Here is a 22,029-nt window from a genome sequence, read left to right as displayed (position 1 = left end):
CGATACGATTCTATCAATAAGGTTCACCATCGTGGTTTTTGTGATGAGAGCTTTAATAATTAGTCTCCAGCGCAATGTCAGGCGCGTAATTACCAACTGTGTTGAAATACGTGAGAGTTTACTTACCCGTGTGTTGTTGCGCTCGGCTTTTAGCTCAGCTATTTCTTCATCGCGTTCCAAGAGATGCTCTCTAGCTTGGTTCAGCTCTTTAGTAAGGGTGGCGAACTCCTGTAAAAGAAATAGATAGTTTAACCCATAGAAAATCATAATTATGCTAGCTAACAAGACTGCGAATCGAAATATACGCCGAGAACTGATTCAGAAGCTTTCGAAGGTAGAGACATCATCTCTAGATTACGTCATTAATTTTACTCAGTATTCCATGTATTAATATTCAGCAGACAAAAAAAAGCTCCAGCAAATAATTCGCGCCAATGGAGCCAGGTACTTACCCGTCTGTGAGAAGAGAATATGTCAGCTCATTGGACACAAATCAGACAAATAACTTACTCCAACAACTGCATTACTTCATATTTTACGACATCACTGCGTCAGCCAACAATTTCCTTGACAAATATGTATGTGATGTCTGTTCTTTCGGACATATTCGAAAGAACAGACACCACATATATATAATTACGGCGATGACGGCCAATGATCTCTTCAGTGCGGATGCACACCAGACTCAAATTCTTGCGGGAACCTGTGAAATGCCGCGAGTAATGAGGATAATGGGCAAGAGGCACTACATTAGTAGTGTGTGGATAAGCCGAGAATTTGGGTCTCACGTGAGGCGTGCTGGGGTTTGCTGTCACTGTGTCCGGATGGCTTAGTGGTCAGGTCAACTGCCTACTGAGCAGGGGATCTGGGTTCGAATCCCGATCCGGCACAAATTTTCATCTTTCCCCATTGATTTAAAAATCAATGCCCATTCGCAGTCAATGTCTGTAATCCCTTTGTGTCCTTGATAAATATTTTTTTATACTCAGATGTGCGACATTTAACTTAATGAGCAGCTTACACATTTCCTCTATTATTGTGGTTCAAACGTCTAGCTTAAGTGATAAACTCTTGTGCTCAACATTTTATCTATTTATATATTTATTGCTATTTCTTCACGACCTGACCTCTTGAATCTCTGCTGTAAGATGTTTACCACACAAATGGCACTGGATTAGAATCTGTTACTGCTTAAATTAATACAAAAATTCTTTGTAGCAAATCTTAATTTAACATAACATAATGAGAATACAAATAAAATCAAACTGGTATGTACCCAGCACCAACTAAAGGTATGAAACAGAATGCCACCCACGTACAATATCTTGTTCTATCTCGGAAAGACTTGGAGTATTTACAGTCCCTAACCTGAGTAGCTACATTGAACCGGCACGCTTTGGTGGTTACGTGTTTCGACACTCTTCGAGTCTTCTAAACTCTGTACGTGTTGCCGCTGTTCTGTTCAAAACAAAGTGACGTTCAAATACAAACTAACATGTATCACTGGAGAGAGGTGTTCCGATGAACACTAAAATTCTTGTTTCCGTCGACAAACATTGATCACCTTATTTAAAAATATAACTGCGCAGGAGAAGGTGTAAGCCAAGGCCTTTTAGTAGGAAGCATTGCGGCACTCACCAGTAACTATTTGGAAAGGTCATGTAAAACCCAAATCAAGAAGAGCACGAACACATTGGTCAAAAACTGAATAATTTTATGGCTATTAATCGAAATACTATCACTATTTTCATTTGCACGTCAATCTAAAGTGTTTTAGTAGCTTATGAATTTCAGAGACAAATTTCAGAGACAATTAACACATGTTTATGATGATACTTTCACGCGAGACTCTAGTCACCACTTTCTTTAACAGCAATTTCACGATGAAAGAGCCTAGCACAACAACACACAGAACAGCCCCGCTGAATTAAGTTACAGATTCCCAAGACAATTTTCTCTTTAACACAGTTCTTTCAAGCAGTTAAACGCCACCGTTTTGCAGTTCCTATCTCTTCTAGGAAACTACCCAACACTTACAAAATTAAAGGGTGATCTTACGAAAAATTCATTTACTCTTATTGCGCCGCAAAAGTTCGAAATTTGGTGCCTATAACCTTGTTCTGTAATGGTGCATAAATGGGCCGCTCTGCGACATCACCCTGGGGCTCGGAGACGCCCAGTGTTGAAATCACGAGGGTTTCTTACGGATGGGCGAGGAAAACATTCCGGACACACTGCTGCTCAGATTCTACACGAAAATGCATCAGGAGGTGTCATAAGTCACGTGAATTAAAAGCTACTTCCCTAGGACGTTCTTCTTCACATACTTCACAGTCGAATACAGCAGTTGGCAGTACATTGTGCAACAGTGCCACGTTCTTGACGCCTTTGGGCACTGCTGACACCCCAGAGACGATTCAACCCTTGTCCAAGGGTATTATGGGGTTGCAACCCCACTGAACGTCTCTCTCCCCTGTGGAGTGTAATGTGACCGCAGTTTTTGCTCTTTTATATAGGGGTAATTACTGGGGACCGTTCAAAACCATTCGACGAAATGTGAACGTGATCCGAAACTGAGAAAGGTGTTTATTCTTTCTCACGCCTCCATTTTTCCACACATTCCTGTGGCATGTGAACGGGAGAGGGGAGTGACAGTGACATTTGCGTGAGTAAAACGGCGAAGTGTTCCTCTAAGACCTCAGTTCGGGAACACACACGGTATCACTTGTGCACCTCTGTTGGAGACAACGAAAGTCTGCACAGATACTCTCATCCACCACTGCGTACCAGTTAGTAGGACAAGCAACCCTTAAGACACGTGCGTGATCGCTGTATGCAAATTCCTAACGGTCTCAAGAGGGTTGCCTACCCCGCCAACGGGTAGGAATCGGTGGATGGGTGTCTCTGCACAGATAAATTTGTAAAATGCGCAGCAAAAATGTACGGGTGGCGCCGAGGTTGCTGCTAAACTGGGGAGCCTTAGACGGTCCCCTTGTCATTTTTATTCAACGTTGCATCCTCCCATGCACATATCACAAGAGGACGCCAATAAAGAGGGCTGAAAAAGCATAAACACCCTTTGCGGTTTCGGATGACGTTCAGATTTCGTCGAATGGAATTGAAAGGTCCCTTGTGGTCGCCCTCTCCCCCTTTTATACCAGAGCAAAAATTGCGGTCACGTTGCACTGGAAAGGGCTGAAATGAAGTTCACTGGTGTCGCAGCCCTGTGATGACCTTAGCGAAGGGTTCAATTGTCCGGGGGTTTCAGCAATGTTAAAGCTTGTAAAGAACATTGTCCTGTTGCACATCGCAATGACAGCTGTCATTTTCGACTGCGAAATGTGTGAAAATGAACGGCCCAAGGGAAGGGTTGGTTCCATACACGCCATTTATGACACCCCCCGATGCGTTTTCGTGGCGATTCTAAGCAGCAGAGTGTCCAAAATGTTTTCTTGGGCCACCCATAAGAAAACAGTGCGATTTCAACGCTGGGCGTCGCGGTACTTACGTGGTCGCAGAGGTGTCAACATAACAGGTGAGACGTGGATATGGAGAGGCGTGACGATCTTCCCATTGTGTGGCACGTCCGACGGCGTTGGATGGGAATTGGGGTGAGAAACGTGTAAGATGTGGCCTTTTTTTCGCATGTATCCACACCTCGCTGTTTGAAGCATCGTCGTCCCCGAGGGTGACGCATAGCGCCACGTAATCGTACCATTACAGAGGAAGATTGTAGGTACCTTCGAGCGAAATTTCGAAGATTGGCACCACAATGGGAGAAAATGGCGAGTTATCAAAAAGTGAAGTACTTCGCTAAATAAGAGTAATACGAGAAAGTTCACACAGAATTTACATGATTGACTTACCTCGTGCGGTAGGAGGCTCAAGCGGTATAGAGAATGTTTATCCAATTATTCGATGGTAACCACACTGTGCAACATGTGGCGTGATAAAAAAATTCTTGTACAAAAAAATGCCTGTTTTCTCAGTGTGTATATTATCTTAAGTAGCTGAGGAAACTGTGGCACGTACAGAACTGTAGGAAAAAGTATGAAGTGATGGTTCAAATGGCTCTGAGCACTATGGGACTTAACTTCTGAGGTCATCAGTCCCCTAGAACTTAGAACAAATTAAACCTAACCAACCTAAGGACAGCACACACATTCATGCCCGAGGCAGGATTCGAACCTGCGACAGTAGCGGTCGCGCGGTTCCAGACCGCGGATAAGGAAAACAAGTTTATCATGGTATCACTGGGATCAATTAAATATACAACATGCGTAATGGTGCACATTAAAATACATTAACCTTTCCGGGCCCGAGCAATAATATTCGGAACACAACCTCAATGGAACATCGAGCATTAAATCTTTTCGCCATCAGACACGTGTTGGTAATTAATAATTGACGTGTAAGTAACAGACACTGGATGATGGCAACATGTTGCCGAAACGCGTCTTGAAAATAAACATCGGAAAGTAAAGGTGACTGACGCTGAGAAATTGTTGTTTTAAGAATCTCAAAAACGATTATTTATTTAGACATGGGAGACGCCTGTGGAAGGACGGTATAACGACGCTGTAGCGGCAGTATTGAATCACAGCGACGAGCGGCCAGTGGCGAACACGCGAGCCCGCTCGTTGGCACGGAACACCGCCTGCAGCGCGTCATAGCCCGCACGCACACCGCCAGCCGCAGCCCACACAGCCTGTCTTCCATTATGCTACATTACATTACGCATATTGTCCCTAATACCACCAAAAAGGCAATATTTGTTCAATGGCATCACATTCAATCGTCACAAAAACAACTTACTCACCCACAAATCTGATGACGTCTGCTTCCTGATTTAAGTTCGGATCCTTACTGTACTACTTTCTGATTATTATGAAGAAACGCCGTAAAGGCAATCTGTCGAGTCTAAAATTTCTAATTCAGGGTATTACTGTACGCTTAATACCGATGGGACGCATTTGCTTATCCTACGTACAATCAACAACTGGACAATCGGGTATTCGCAGTCGTTAAGGAATGCCTTGCTACGACACGGTTTGAGGCCGATGAGGATTTTCTGCATATTGTCAACTACTTAAATAACAAAGCGAATGGAATACTTCACCTCGTATCTACGTACGGCGAACGCTTCGGTAGTCACAGTGACTACGTTGTGAAGTTAATTAAATTATGTAATCGTTGGTTTGTTAGTAGTATTGTTAATAAATACATTTGTATTTCCTATATTCTTTACCTTATGAATGATATGAATGAACAACGCTGCTCTCACAATGCTGAAGTCGTATCTTTGTAGTCTCGGACCAAGTTCACTAATGAACCACGGAAAAGTCGTAAGAGATTGCCTCTATCTTCGAATCTATACGTACGTACTTTTTATTATTCCAGGACTAACATTGAAAATTGAGGGCCAAAATCTGTAGAAGCTAATGTTCGTCTTACCGCACAGAAACGGACTTTATAAATATTTTTCCAATTATCATACTGTTTCTCAGAAAATTATTTGCAGAACACTTCTCAGATAGGTAAGTTAATAAAATATGACGCTATTTGAAGGGCCCAAAGCAGATGTCAACAGCATTTCTCTGCCACCTTCATCAAAACGTAACACGAGCGAGAGTACTATTCAGTTAATACGATACTTCCTCAAATTTTAAGGTTGATAAAAACAGCAACAAACGAGGACTTTTGTAAAAGTTACTGTTCTCCGTTCTGAACAGACAGCCTAACGAAACATCGTACGATTTCAATAACGGAATACTACTGAGAGCCCCGTTGCGTCCAAATTCAAACGTTTATGCACTATTCATTAGAAATGGTTGCCCTATGAACAACCTAAACTCCACTACGCAGCAGATTTAGGTCCTTAATACAACGGCAAGGTGAAATTTCTCGACGTGGACAGGTACATACGTACACAATTTTGTTCTCGATGTGTTCGAACATTTTCGCAATACGTCATGTCCAACGGCTGAGGAGTAGTTTAATTTAAAAGCTCAATGTAGAAACTCTGTTGTCTATGTTGGGTCGAATTGATAAAATAGACTGCAGTACGGATCTACATTTCTTTGTTTTAGAACAGTTTACAGCCAACAGGAATTCATCCAAAGTTGGTGAATGTTTATGAAAAGACTGCTCCTTCAATCCCATCACTTGCCTTATTTCATCATCATCATCATCATCTTATTTCTCTCCAAGACGATACATGCGAATAAAAATCTCAATACTGCCATTACAAACGAAAATGTCGAGCAACTGCACAATTTGGTATTGGACGAGTGTGTGTAAAATAGCTGACACAGACATTCCTGGGACGTTCCAGACGATTAATTAACTATGGGAATAGTTTGAGCAAACTGTGCGACGCGTTTTCTGAAGCTGAACAAAACAAAGGATAAGGTAAATTTCCATGAGTGCTGATCTTTTTTTTTTATTTTTTAATTGGATTGACTGTGCGCAGCGATTTCTTTCTGTGCGTGAGGCGACAGTTCACTACTTCGAGTCAGAAACGGAACGCAATGAAAGCAGTGGGTGCAAGCTGATACCTCTGTCTGAAAAAAGACGAGGTCTAATTCATTTGGCGAATAAGTTTACGGCCAGTGTTTGATTCAAAACGGACTGCACATATTGATAACCTTGCAACGAATAAAACAAGAACGGACGAATACCACACAAGTATTGTAGCGGCTATGATGAAGAAATGTGAAAATTGCGAAAGAACAAGTGGGAAAAAAGTCATCTTGCAACTGCACAACGCACCTACACTGACAGTTGCTTCGGTACTTGAAAAATATAGGTTCTTGAAGTACGCACTGAACTGCCTTAACTCTGTGCTATCTCTAAAAACGAAAGCAGTGGAGAGTAGCAAATAGACTTCCTGAAAGATCAGCACTGTGAACTACACTCCTGGAAATTGAAATAAGAACACCGTGATTTCATTGTCCCAGGAAGGGGAAACTTTATTGACACATTCCTGGGGTCAGATACATCACATGATCACACTGACAGAACCACAGGCACATAGACACAGGCAACAGAGCATGCACAATGTCGGCACTAGTACAGTGTATATCCACCTTTCGCAGCAATGCAGGCTGCTATTCTCCCATGGAGACGATCGTAGAGATGCTGGATGTAGTCCTGTGGAACGGCTTGCCATGCCATTTCCACCTGGCGCCTCAGTTGGACCAGCGTTCGTGCTGGACGTGCAGACCGCGTGAGACGACGCTTCATCCAGTCCCAAACATGCTCAATGGGGGACAGATCCGGAGATCTTGCTGGCCAGGGTAGTTGACTTACACCTTCTAGAGCACGTTGGTTGGCACGGGATACATGCGGACGTGCATTGTCCTGTTGGAACAGCAAGTTCCCTTGCCGGTCTAGGAATGGTAGAACGATGGGTTCGATGACGGTTTGGATGTACCGTGCACTATTCAGTGTCCCCTCGACGATCACCAGTGGTGCATGGCCAGTGTAGGAGATCGCTCCCCACACCATGATGCCGGGTGTTGGCCCTGTGTGCCTCGGTCGTATGCAGTCCTGATTGTGGCGCTCACCTGCACGGCGCCAAACACGCATACGACCATCATTGGCACCAAGGCAGAAGCGACTCTCATCGCTGAAGACGACACGTCTCCATTCGTCCCTCCATTCACGCCTGTCGCGACACCACTGGAGGCGGGCTGCACGATGTTGGGGCGTGAGCGGAAGACGGCCTAACGGTGTGCGGGACCGTAGCCCAGCTTCATGGAGACGGTTGCGAATGGTCCTCGCCGATACCCCAGGAGCAACAGTGTCCCTAATTTGCTGGGAAGTGGCGGTGCGGTCCCCTACGGCACTGCGTAGGATCCTACGGTCTTGGCGTGCATCCGTGCGTCGCTGCGGTCCGGTCCCAGGTCGACGGGCACGTGCACCTTCCGCCGACCACTGGCGACAACATCGATGTACTGTGGAGACCTCATGCCCCACGTGTTGAGCAATTCGGCGGTACGTCCACCCGGCCTCCCGCATGCCCACTATACGCCCTCGCTCAAAGTCCGTCAACTGCACATACGGTTCACGTCCACACTGTCGCGGCATGCTACCAGTGTTAAAGACTGCGACGGAGCTCCGTATGCCACGGCAAACTGGCTGACACTGACGGCGGCGGTGCACAAATGCTGCGCAGCTAGCGCCATTCGACGGCCAACACCGCGGTTCCTGGTGTGTCCGCTGTGCCGTGCGTGTGATCATTGCTTGTACAGCCCTCTCGCAGTGTCCGGAGCAAGTATGGTGGGTCTGACACACCGGTGTCAATGTGTTCTTTTTTCCATTTCCAGGAGTGTAGATACTCGACAACTAAGTGCACCTCAATGTTAGAGACTAATCCAGTCTCTATTGGAGAAAGAAGCTTCGAGCCACGCCTGACTCGCACAATCGGTGAAAGCAGTGCCAGCGAAAGGAGAGTGAGCAGGCTCGAATTCCTGTCGGCCACACAATTATTCCTGTCGGCCACAAAATTTCAGACAGTCAGGAAAGCTCAATACAATAGAAATTCCACCGCCAAATAATAACCACGACATGTGCTCTTAGAGCTGTGAATGTCATCCTTCTTCCAATGCATTTAAAGAAAACATAAAAATCTAGCTGCAAAGAAATTACAGATGATGGCCTCGATACTGTATTCTAAAGGCGTGTTATCGTGTTACCCAGTCTCACTATTAAGAAAAATTTCGTAGTCAATGTTACACAATACGTACATCATTCAGACTGAAGCAAAGCGGCTTGGGGCAACATACTGTTATCGCACTGTCATTTGGAAATAAAAACGTGGTTATACAAATGTATGCATGCGATATAATCCAATAGCTTTAAACACCGATTTATACCTGATGTCATATTACAAAACAATTCTACACTTTTTATTTGTTGTTTACTTTCTCCAATATCATTTACAACTTAAGGGACTAGTTAATGTACCTCTAGCGAAAATGTCACTTAGCTTGTGGAACGGAAGTAGACATGGGGCGCAGTATTAGTGAAATGCGTAGAAGTTGCTTTCTTACATTATGTTACGAGAGATTGTGAGATGGGACATGGCGACCCGCCATGAACGTTGGGTATATATCTGATTCTGACATCAGAAGCCTAGCCTTCGAAAACACAATTGTTGAGCTTACATGTAGTGCAACAGATGGCTGGGAAGGTGGACATGCATCTTTAGATTGGAGGCGGTGCCTTTGTCTAGCGGGAGGTAACGTGGCAAGGCAAAAGGCCGTGTACGCGCACGCGATGAACCGGCACACATTAAGCGTGGCGTGCTGATTATATCACACACGGCCAATGGCACGCCACACCAGTAGCTGAAGCGAGTCAATAACAACGTGAGTACAGTTTCTTCGGATGACTAACACGTGGACTCTTATGTGTAGCGCGCTCAGGGGACTGCGATCAATAGCCTGTGACGTGCAGCACTGCTTTGATCTGGCAACACAAAACGACTCTATTAATAATTGGTGGTCGATGAAAACCCGCCTCCCAGTTACGCAGATGCCACCACACTGCGTTTTTATTCGTTGCTTCATTCAGTTCAAGCCTTGGTGAATAAAGGTTCAAACCATTCAGCGTTGACAATAACATCATCATTCCGTTCTCTAATACTATCGAAAATACGCATAGAAGGATACATCCGCAAACATCCTCACGTACATAAAAGGAAACGCAAACAAACTCCTGTCTATTTGAGGGATAACCTTATTTTATGTTTCTTGATTTCTTTCCCTAATACACTGTCGACAGGACCTGTAAACATGATTAAGAGATGATCTTACCGCTACGAAAGTTGTTCTTCGTGGTAGAAATGGGTCTTCCGTCTCTAAACACGAAGCACTGCTTACCAGATAAAACAAACTGGAACGAATCGACTGTGAGCACCACCATCACAACCACCTCATCCGCATTCTTCAACCTGATATGTCGAGAGCAAAGTAAATCATTAAGACTGGGGCATAAAGCGTTTTCGCTGACTGTGGCCCGAACAAACTTCAGAATAATGAGCTTTAGCAGAATATCACGACTAGTTGCATATTAAAGCCAGATATACTTTATCCGAATGAAACCAGGGAAAGGTTGAGGTGGAGTTTGACTACTGATACCTGCGTCGAAGAGACAGCAATGATAACCGTAGAAAAGAAAGAGCCCAACAGAACTCTGCGAAGCAGCAAGTAGAAGGGACGGGTCTGCTTGCATCAAAAACACGTCGCTCAAGCTAGATACTTTTCAAAGTGGTTCAAAAATGGCTCTCAGCACTATGGGACTTAACATCTGAGGTCATCAGTCCCCTAGAACTTAGAACTACTTAAACCTAACTAACCCAAGGACATCACACACATCCATGCCCGAGGCAGGATTCGAACCTGCGATCGTAGCGGTCGCGCGGTTCCAGACTGAAGCGCCTAGGGCCGCTCGGCCACTGCGGCCGGCTTTTCAAAGTGGTGTGCGACTGATTTTCGTATGTATCATTACGGATTTAGCAATCAAGGTATAACATCCACCATGCTGTAGTCACCTCAATGTTTTGGGGCCTAGTGGTCCAGCGCGAGAAGGGTAGCCGCGTAGTCTAAGGCGCCTTGCACGGGTCGCGGGGCTCCCCCAGTTGCCGGCTCGAATCCTCCCTCGGGCATGGGTGTGTGTGTTATCCTTAGCGTAAGTTAGTTTCAGTTAGAGTACGTCGCGTGTAAACCGAGGGACCGATGACCTCAGCAGTTTAGTCCCATAGGAACTTATCACAAATTTCCAAATTTCCTGGTGGTACAGCAGTAAAGTGTACGCCTGAAACCGAAAGGCCACGGGATCGAATCTCGATCGGGTTTTTCGATCTACGTTTTAATTCAATGTTCACCGTTGATTGGTGTGGAGATTTACCAGAAACGGCACGTGGTTTCGATTCCACCAAGAACTGTAGATCCCCTTTCTCGGGTTGTATAACTGTGGTATGTGGCCGAAGTGGAGCCCATTCGAAAGACTTGCACGGAGTCACTGAGCCGCGCGAAATTATTACCATCTAAATGTCATTCCAACTCGACAGAATTTATGTTGCGTTTATTAACGCCTTAACTTTCCCAAACTTAACAATTACGTGCAATTTTTAAGAATTGTTTGTAATTTGCAAGGGTACTCTTTATTAAAATGTAGTCTTTCCATAATAAGTGTGATCATTTATGGTGGGGAAGAGTTGGGAAGATTAATAGCGTTTACGAGCCATCAACGGCTAAATCATTACAGACAGAACAAAAAGTAATAAAACAGGAAATCATCCGTGGTCTTTTCAATATATAATTTAAAGAAATTATAGAAAATAGATCAAGATGATTTGACGAAAATTAGAAACGTTGTCCTACAGATGCGGATCTCGTATCATAACTTTGTCCTATAACCCGGTGAGAATTTAGAGCTTTTCGACACACCTGTGACACAGTTGGTTACGTTAAATATTCGTTAAGTACTTCTGCACGTGTTGGCCGCGTGTGCGGTTTGCTACATTTGCGAAAAAGATTACTTGATTGGCTATAGAGTGCCAGCCGTCGAACCCACTTACACATATGTGAACCACGGGAGGAATTTACTTCTTCCTGAACGAGAGGTTATTTCGACTTCTAAGAGCGCGTGGACGGGAAGCTAATTTGTTCTACAATCAAAATATTTTATTTTATTTGTATTTATTAATATACATAACGTGGTTCGGTAAGCTTAGATGTTAACTGTCAAGCAACAAAGATAAAGGGGTCGGTTCATTCTTTGGTCCATCCTAGAATTTTTTTTTGTCGCTCTTCACTTCACCTCCGGCAATGATTTGTCCATGTGAAAAATTCCGCGTCGCGCCGTAATTCCAAATCCACGTTACGCTGTGGATCCATCTAAAACTATTCGAAAGATGCAACGGGACCATGTCTACTAAAACACTTTAGCTTTCATACCAAACTGCATGTTGATAACAGCTTTAATCCTCCTCAAATCACCGTATCACGATTCTGGCCTAGTGACACGGACAGTCATCATGATGGAAAGTGCCATAGCTATCGGGGAAGACATCAAGCATGAATCAATATAAGCGGTCCGCAAAAGCGTTCAGTTAGTCCACAGCTGTCATGGTGCCTATCTCATGTCTCAAGGAAGCCCAGGTGAATGATCCCCACATAATGTATCTTCATACGTAATACCGTTCCCACTGGTGCATTTTTTTCGGTCAGCCGTTCTCCTGGATGGCGGTGTATCCAGACATGACCATCGAGCTGGTGTAACAAGAACCGTAATTTACCCGACGAGGCAACATGTTTCACTTATCCACTGCCCATTATCGACGACCCCTTCCCCACTGCAATCGTAACTGATGATGTCGTTGAATCAACAAGGAAACACACAGGGATTGTGTGCTGCGGAGCTCCACGTTCAACAATGTGCACTGAAAGGTGTGCTCCAAAACACTTCAGCATGCACCAGTATTGTACTCTGTCGTTGGATCTGCCACATGTCTACTTTACAGTATGGGCAAGCCTCCGACCTCCACGTTTTCTTATGCGTGGACGTCGAACACCTTGTCGTCTACATGAGGTTTCGACGTCCTTCAACCACTTTCCATAGACGCGCACAACAGTAGACGCGAACAGTAAACCATCTTCGCCGTTTACAAGATGCTCGTTCCCAGGCGGCGGATCATAACCATCTCCCTTTGTGAAGGTCGCTTACGTCAGCTGATTTCTCAGTTTGCGGCCCATAATGTCACTAGAACGACTCTCCATTCGTCTCAGCTCCGCTCATTTACTTCGCTTAAGGTATGTCTACACGATGCCTCTTTCCTCGTACGCAATCGCAGCCGCATGGGAATAAAAGGGCATGCATGAAAAATTGTGGAAAAACACATGTAGGCATTTTTCTCATTCTGCAAGCAGTCTACTATGGATAACCTCCTTTGCCTGGGAGTTTGTGCTGCGTTTATTGTGATGAAAAGGCAACAGAAAAAGGAAAATTCAAACGCGAGTGTAGGTAAAGAAGTATCAAATAATAGAAGTACGAGAAATATCAAGTGACGACGTCGTTTTGTTTGCAAATTTTATGAACAAGTCACAGCGAGATTTTGGATTTCCTGCTTGTGAAACTGCAGCTATAAGGCTAGCAGTAAAATTTCGTTAGCTAGTAACTCACTACACAAATACCAGTTTGATCTATGTATTTCACATTTCAAAACAAAGCATTTCATTGATTATTCCTGAAATAGAGAAATATTTAATGGAGGTTATAAGCAAAAGCAATAAGTATTACGCACGGCCTCCATTTCCACGACATTACGCATACACAAATGTGCATGCAAGCAAGAAGTTGAAAAGAAAGAAGGCATCGTGTGGGCGCAACTTTACCGCGTCACGCGTCTGCAACGTCAGCAGGCAGCATGGCGGGAAATGATCATTTGGTTTGTCTCACCAGTCTACATTTATTGTTCAAGCAAACACAGACATAAATTGAGAGTTCTTCTATAGGAAAATATCGCAACCAGAAGTTTAGGCATTCATAGCATGGCACGTAATAACATAAGCTGTATGTTTTCAATGCGTTACTTCGTATATACAAGTACTTGCCTTCGTAGAGGTACTCTTTGGCTTCCAACAAACAGCGGCTCTGTTTTCTCGATGATTGTCGTGAAGCTTTTCAGCAAATTGCGAAACACCATTGACGCAGGGAGTATGGACGACAGTGACCTCAGTCAGTGTTCAAGTTTTGAAACATAAATCGAAGAAACCTAATTACTCTACTCTCTTGGGAAAATATTAAATTGCACGAGGAGAGAGAAAATCAAACCATTCTGAATATTTTGTTTAGTCAGGCACTGTCCGTAGAAAGGAAAGTCCATATTCCATTTACAGTGTTAGATCAGCCAAGAGATTTAGTGTTCTCGGAACCAGCTCAGTGGAATCGCATCAGAGAAATATATAATCAATTTGAAAATAAAATTGTCTACAAATTCTCAAAAAGCGCCTGGAACCTTTGGTTCTCTGTATAACCAGTAAAGAGATTAGTCACTCGTTGAAAATGTAGATACTGACGTTGAATACGGTAAAACTAGAGCACAAGTACTGAATTATGCTTTTCGAAATTGTTTCATGGAAGAGCAAACTTCGTTTTTCTTGTTTGCAACTCTGCTTCAATGTCCATGATGTAATTCCCCCTGATGATTGAGGGCACGACTGCCGAATGCAATAAATGTCGTTTCTCATTCTGTTCCATAGGTTCAGAGCTCCGTGTAAACACCTAGGAATGACATTCCTAATGGAAGCCTAATTTGACCTTCGTAGCTGAGGCCGCCAACACACGGCACTCGACACAGGTCGTAGTGTACGGGAAGAAACCTTCGTAACTACAACTGCGCCACTCAATGAAGCAAATTACAAACCTCGAGTGATTGCATGGTAAAATGTTAATTGTGTTCCATCACGTAGGGCGACAAAATTAAGCCTGGCGGCCCTCCGTTTTGGCAGTGTTTGTCCTTGTTATCTTACGTTGGTTCAAAAATGGTTCAAATGGCTCTAAGCACTATGGGACTTAACTTCTGAGGTCATCAGTCCCCTAGAACTTAAAACTACTTAAATGTAACTAACCTAAGGACATCACACACATCCACGCCCGGGGCAGGATTCGAACCTGCAACCGTAGCGGTCGCGCGGTTCCAGACTGTAGCGCCTAGAACCGCTCGGCCACTCCGGCCGGCAAACGTTGGTGTTAAATATTTCATTCCCCCAATGGTTTTTATTTTGTATGAACTATAACCCCTGTAGTAACATTGTAGTTCCTCTTACAAGCCCTACAGACGCTTCACCGGCCGTTATTATGGCTGGAGCTGGTGAAGAGCGAGTAAAGAGAATAAGCAGTAGTATGTAAAGGTGTCTGAACCAGCCACGAATGCTAGATTGTAATTTTAGGCCTTACTGATTGAAGTGCAATACGGATGAAAATACTCAGGCTATTGCATCGGGATCAGAATGACAACAGCAGCTAGTCTGTTGAGCTCCCGACAACCAAGAATGTTTTCGAGTACAGCCTCAGTGTTTGGAGGCACCGTATGTTTAAACTGCGCAGTCGGCTACGTTCGTTTAAAGTATCACAATATGAGATTTCATGTCATCTGCTGGGATCAAGACAAAAATCGTTTTATGTAAATTAAGCAAGGGTACATAATTTCCTGAAGTTAATTTTTTTTCATTCAGTTTTGCTTTCTGCATAAAAACACACACTTTGGTTTTGCATGTTTGCTGTGGTATGCAGTCTTTCCCATGCAATCTTAATGGAACTATTCGACTACTCGACGCCCCCCCCCCCCCACACACACACACACACTCACACAAAACGTGAAAAGCATTGTCCAAATGCCCGTAGGAGGAGGCAGCTAGAAACAAACTGAAACGAACACACATCCATGAACAAACAAACCTCTTGTTCTGGCATCTAGTGCCGGAGACACGACCCGATCCACAACGTGAAAAGGGGCGTCTGTTTTTAGAACGAAGCATACGAATATTCGACAAGAGTTCTCGAGAAAACTTCTCAGTTCTTCATTCACTACAGCAGGGTGATGAACGATGTAAGTGACGAAGATAACCCAATGGAAAGTGGCAGGGAGGGGGTAAAGAGTGGACACCATTACGGAAACAGCTTTGTCCGCAGGCCATCGTGTGGAAGCTGATGCGTATTTAAAATGCGCTGGTGACCATTTCGCTACTTCACGACCTGACAACACCAGTGAGTGGTATCTATGCTGGAGAAGATACTGCATCCCTCTAGAGAACTTATACGAGGGTAGCTCCATAAGTAATGGCCCATACTTTTTTCTCAACGTATTTATTCTTAAGGGTTATAATTTGGTGAAGATATCAATCAACATTTGTTTCACATGCAGTATTTTTCTACATAGTCTCCATCACATTCTATGTCCTTAAGACAGCGTTGTTTAAAATCATGTATTCCCTGCTGGTTACAGTTTTTGTCCTGCGCTCGTAGCCACGTTTTCGCTGCATGAATTACGCTTTCATCATCTTCAAACTGCACCTCACGTAGAGAAACTTTAAGTGGCCCAAACAGATCGATGTCCGACGACGCCAAGCCTGCGATACAAGAAGTAATGATCTCCAATCCAATTTGACGGCGTGTTCCCGGGCTTTGATGCTTCTGTGTAGGCACGTAATGTCGCTCTGGAGCAAGATTCATTTTCGCTTCTTCACAGACCGAACAAGTCGGAAATGGTTTTGGACTTTGCTCATGGTCTTCACATATGCCACTTGAATTAATGGTTGACCCTATTGGCAACACATCCTCGATAACGACACCATCACTACCTCGACACTGTCGTCATGACTTGCAGTACAGGGAGACGCACTGAATTACTTACTTTCTTGGTGACTGCTGGAATGTTCCGTGCTCCCTAAGACGCCGATCAATTGCTTCGAACGTCTTCCTGTCGGGACACCTTCGTTCTGGAAATCTGTCTCGATACAAACGTACCGCGCCACGGCTCTTGCCCCGTGCTAATCCATACATCAAGTGGGACTCCAGTGATTGCCTCTTTTTTTTTTTTTTTTGGCTCAAAGTGATACACCCAGATTTCGTCACCCGTAACGGTCCATGGCAGAAAAGGCCTATCCTTTGGCTCACACTGCTCGAACAGCTCAGATGAAATGGCGTAAATAAATAATAATAATAATAATAATAATAATAATAATCTTGTCATCTGTTGGAACCTGTCCTGACCACACTTTGGAATATCCGAGAGTCTCCTACATTGTACATGCACTTTCAATGCTCATCAATAGCTGCAGAGCTAACTGTCGAGTTCGGATGTGCCGGTCTGTACGAATAATGACATACACACGATGCATCATGTCCGGAACAGTGCACTTGCTGACGTTTTAGCTCTCTTTGCCCTTCGTCCACCAGCGCTCCTATGAATTGCAACATTACAATACACCGCACGCTAATGTTTATGAGAGTTCACGACGGTTTCTTTTCCCACCACCAAGAACTGGGTGACAGAGCATTGATTGTAACGAATGTCTTGCGTAAAAGCCGTTTTGGTGGTTCACTACGACTCTGCCATCTGTCGGAACTATTCTAAACTTCGAAAATCATCAAATTTGAAGTACCTGGAACGAGGTTTTCCTATATTCGTACATGTTTTGAAGGGTGTAAAAAAATTAGGGCATTATTTATTGAAGATCCTCGTATTCTCAGAAGCTTTTCTAAACAGTGAACAGAGAGTACTACACTGCTCTGCAAAACTTAAGGACGAGACAAATGTTCAAATTTGTGTAAATTCCTAAGGGACCAAACTGCTTAGGTCATCGGTCCCTAGTCTTACGCAATACTTAAACTAACTTATGCTAAGAACAAGAAAAACACACACACACACACACACGAGGGAGGACTCGAACCTCCGGTGGGAGGGGCCGCGTAGTCCGTGACATTACGCCCTAAATCGCGCGGCCACTCCGCGCGGCAGGACGAGACAGTGAAAGTAACGTAACATATTACCAACTCAGTGGAAATGAGTGAATGTGCGGGAGTACGTTGCTAGAGATCTCCCACTCCTTCATAGAAAGCTGGACGTAACATCCATGGCATGAGGTCAGCGTGACTACAGCGCCAAAAGGGGCTGGCCTAACAACACGAGGTAGTTGGAAATGCCGTGTGGCTTGGGCCTCCCGTCGCGTAGACCGTTCGCCTGATGCAAGTCTTTCGAGTTGACGCCACTTCGGCGACTTGCGTGTCGATGGGGATGAAATGATGATAAGAACAACACAACACCCACTCCGTGAGCGGAGAAAATCTCCGATCCAGCCGGGAATCTAACCCGGGCCGTTAGGTATGACATTCCGTCGCGCTGACCACTCAGCTACTAGGGGCGGACACGAGGTAGTTGAAAGAATAGGAAAAGAAGTGTGTGTCAATCGGCGAGCAGTTACGGCGCACTGTGGTGGTGGTGGTCTTCAATACAATATGGCTGGGAAACAACACTCGGATGTGAGATCTCAGGCTTTCCCGGCGAATGTGCTGTATCCAAGGTTCTCGGGTGTCCAGCCGGATCCGTTCGTCGAAGTTCCACGATATTTCGGCGGATAACCGTTCCGCCATCATCAGGTGGTGCTGATGGAATGATCCGTCTGCGCTGTGTCCGTGGTATTTATGTCCGCGGGGTCCCGAGTCGTACCCCGGCGCGGGCGGCCGGCGGGGCGCCGCGTGGTGGGAGGGGTGGGGGAAGCTGCAGCGCCACAACATTCGGATGACTTCCCACGGGGAAGTTTACATTTTGCAACAGGAAGGAAGGGACCCACGCCAAACTGAGGGTGCAATTGCAACTAAATTTAACAGGACTGCAAGGCCCACAATCTCACGCTCCGCAGTGGCACCGTGACTGCGTGGGGGTGGTCTCATTACCCGTCGACCAATACTTTGTTTTCCACAGACAACTCCACATCGACGGCACAGTTTCTGATTGTGCCAGGAGCATAAGGACTTCTCGGATGAGAGCAGATTTATCCTGAACAGCAATTCTGGACGTGCCCGCAAAAGGCGAGATGCGGGAACACGTAATGCACCCAGGAAAATTTTCGAACAAGATCGCTTTGGTGGTGCAGGTGTTACAGCGTGGGCAGGCATAATGTTGAAATGGCGCACTGTCCTCCACATCCTTAAACACGGTGCACTCAAAGCTCACCGTGACTTTAACACTGTACTTCTTGCCCATGTGCGTCTTTTCAGGCGCGCATTAGGCACCAACTTCATTTTTATGGACGAAAATCCGCGGCTGCGTCGAACAGCGCAGAAGGAACAGCTCTCGGAACGAGAGGATATTCGGCGAATGCATTGGCCTACCCGTTCCCCCGAATTAAATCCTACTGAACACGTGTAGGATTGCGTCGGGTAGACGTACTGGAGCACATCCATATACACCAAAGACATTGCAGAAGTTGGCAACCGCGCTGGTGGAGGACTGCAACGTCCTGCCATGAGAATTTCTTACCAACCTCGTGACCATCACGGAAGCACGTTCCAGAGCGTGCACTGCGGTTCGTTATGGTCTCACGCCCTGTCGAGGGAAGCATCATAAATCGCGGTGAGTTCTGTCTAATTATTTTATCTGAATAAACGTGTCATTGTTCACGATTAAAACGCCCGCTAGAGTTATACAGTAATTTACTGACTGAAGGTCTTTCTAGAAAAATGAAATCTTTGTGTAAAGATTTCAGTCAATAAATTACTGTACAACTGTAGCTGATGCTTTAATCACGAGTACTGCATGTAATAGTTGTAGATGTGACGCCAGCTAAAATTTATCGTAAACGTGTCTTTCTGTTCATCGCATTGCGTATTTCTTTCGGTTTTCTTTTGTGGTATGCTGCAGCAAGTCTTTTTATGTACGGTCCAAGTTTCATGTCTGCTGTGACACTTCGCGCGAAAGTTACTTTCGTCCTTAAGTTTTGTACACCAGTGTAGTTCCTCAATTGCAGTGTGCTTTAAAGTAGGTGGTTAGAACCTACCGATACCGGACGTAGCCTTTGACCCGTGACGTAATTATGTTGTGGCATGTTAAGTCAAACGAGTGCAAACAGAGATAGAAGAAGACAATGACTACAGGGTGTTACAAAAAGGTACGGCCAAACTTTCAGGAAACATTCCTCACACACAAATAAAGAAAAGATGTTATGTGGACATGTGTCCGGAAACGCTTAATTTCCATGTTAGAACTCATTTTAGTTTCGTCAGTATGTACTGTACTTCCTCGATTCACCGCCAGTTGACCCAATTGAAGGAAGGTAATGTTTACTTCGGTGCTTCTGTTGACATGCGACTCATTGCTCTACAGTACTAGAATCAAGCACATCAGTACGTAGCATCAACAGGTTAGTGTTCATCACGAACGTGGTTTTGCAGTCAGTCCAATGTTTACAAATGCGGAGTTGGCAGATGCCCACTTGATGTATGGATTAACACGGGGCAAGAGCCGTGGCGCGGTACGTTTGTATCGAGACAGATTTCCAGAACGAAGGTGTCCCGACAGGAAGACGTTCGAAGCAATTGCTCGGCGTCTTAGGGAGCACGGAACATTCCAGCCTATGACTCGCGACTGGGGAAGACCTAGAACGACGAGGACACCTGCAATGGACGAGGCAATTCTTCGTGCAGTTGACGATAACCCTAATGTCAGCGTCAGAAAAGTTGCTGCTGTACAAGGTAACGTTGACCACGTCACTGTATGGAGAGTGCTACGCGAGAACCAGTTGTTTCCGTACCATGTACAGCGTGTGCAGGCAGTATCAGCAGCTGATTGGCCTCCACGGGTACACTTCTGCGAATGGTTCATCCAACAATGTGTCAATCCTCATTTCAGTGCAAATGTTCTCTTTACGGATGAGGCTTCATTCCAACGTGATCAAATTGTAAATTTTCACAGTCAACATGTGTGGGCTGACGAGAATCCGCACGCAATTGTGCAATCACGTCATCAACACAGATTTTCTGTGAACGTTTGGGCAGGCATTGTTGGTGATGTCTTGATTGGTCCCCATGTTCTTCCACCTACGCTCAATGGAGCACGTTATCATGATTTCATACGGGATACTCTACCTGTGCTGCTAGAACATGTGCCTTTACAAGTACGACACAACATGCACGATGGAGCTCCTGCACATTTCAGTCGAAGTGTTCGTACGCTTCTCAACAACAGATTCGGTGACCGATGTATTGGTAGAGGCGGACCAATTCCATGGCCTCCACGCTCTCCTGACCACAACCCTCTTGACTTTCATTTATGGGAGCATTTGAAAGCTCTTGTCTACGCAACACCGGTACCAAGTGTAGAGACTCTTCGTGCTCGTATTGTGGATGGCTGTGATACAATACGTCATTCTCCAGGGCTGTATCAGCGCATCAGGGATTCCATGCGACGGAGGGTGGATGCATGTATCCTCGCTAACGGAGGACAATTTGAACATTTCCTGTAACAAAGTGTTTGAAGTCACGCTGGTACGTTCTGTTGCTGTGTGTTTCCATTCCATGATTAATGTGATTTGAAGAGAAGTAATAAAATGAGCTCTAACATGGAAAGTAAGCGTTTCTGAACACATGTCCACATAACATATTTTCTTTCTTTGTGTGTGAGGAATGTTTCCTGAAAGTTTGGCCGTACCTTTTTGTAACACCCTGTAGATGATTTTTCCTCTGTATAATTTTTTGGAATGTAAGTTGTATTAGCACGGCGGTTCAACCCGACGTCTACTCTAGGTTAGGAAGTGACTGTCTGGTTGTGACGAAGTCACCACAATAACTATAATTGCGGTTATTTTATGGATATTGGATTTCGATACCTGTTTTATGTCCACTATTTTTGATGGCGTCACGAGTCGACCAGACGCGCGGTATCGGCAGAATAGTACGTCCTGGTCTGCATAAGCTGCAGACGTAAAAGATGGGGTGAAGAAAGTGGTATGCATTGACAAAGAAGTGATGTTGATTGTACCTGCAGCAGGGCGAGGTGGAGCACGCAGGGGCAGGCGCGCACAAGCTGTCCGTTCTTCTGCGCGAGCTGCCGCAGCGCGCTCGGGTTGTTGCAGACGGCCTGCAGCAGCGCCAGCACGTCGCCGCCTCCACCTCCGCCGCCACCTCCGGGCGTGCTCTCCTCCTTCATTATCACACCGCCGCACCACACACGGTACACACACAATAGCCACCGCACACCTTGTCCGTCACTCTCGTCTTACTCGCCTCCATGTCTGCGTTTCCCAAAACGATCAACTGCTTCGAGCAAGTTTTTGGTGTAAATTCATAGGGGCATTCACTCATCTCGCATCAAAATTATCAACAGCGCACAGACAACAGTGTTCCCCCTGGCTATCAGAATGGTGCCGCCGAGGTGACAAATTCTGTCTAAAGCCAATTCCATCGTCCCAAAACCCGTGAGGGTGCCTTTCGTGGAAGAGGCTCCTGTAACGTAAAAAATAG

The 22,029-nt window shown here is 45.1% G+C and overlaps 1 protein-coding gene across 1 annotated transcript in view; it reads right to left on the bottom strand.

Moving 5' to 3' along the window:
* The window catches only part of LOC126249243 (liprin-alpha-1), a 401,613-nt gene extending 379,898 nt beyond the window's left edge, over positions 1-21,715 (bottom strand). The window contains exons 1-3 of the mRNA XM_049950901.1: positions 21,548-21,715; positions 453-456; positions 127-287 (exon numbers count right to left, since the gene is read on the bottom strand). Of these exons, the coding sequence (XP_049806858.1) occupies positions 127-287; positions 453-456; positions 21,548-21,715 (333 nt within the window). The remainder of the gene's footprint in view (positions 1-126; positions 288-452; positions 457-21,547) is intronic.
* Positions 21,716-22,029: the final 314 nt, after the last annotated feature.

The sequence above is a fragment of the Schistocerca nitens genome, chromosome 3 (assembly GCF_023898315.1).
Source record: "Schistocerca nitens isolate TAMUIC-IGC-003100 chromosome 3, iqSchNite1.1, whole genome shotgun sequence".
Lineage (NCBI taxonomy): Eukaryota > Metazoa > Arthropoda > Insecta > Orthoptera > Acrididae > Schistocerca > Schistocerca nitens.
The sequence above is the reverse complement of the archived record's forward strand: the minus strand, read 5'-3'. Positions and strand labels throughout refer to the sequence as shown.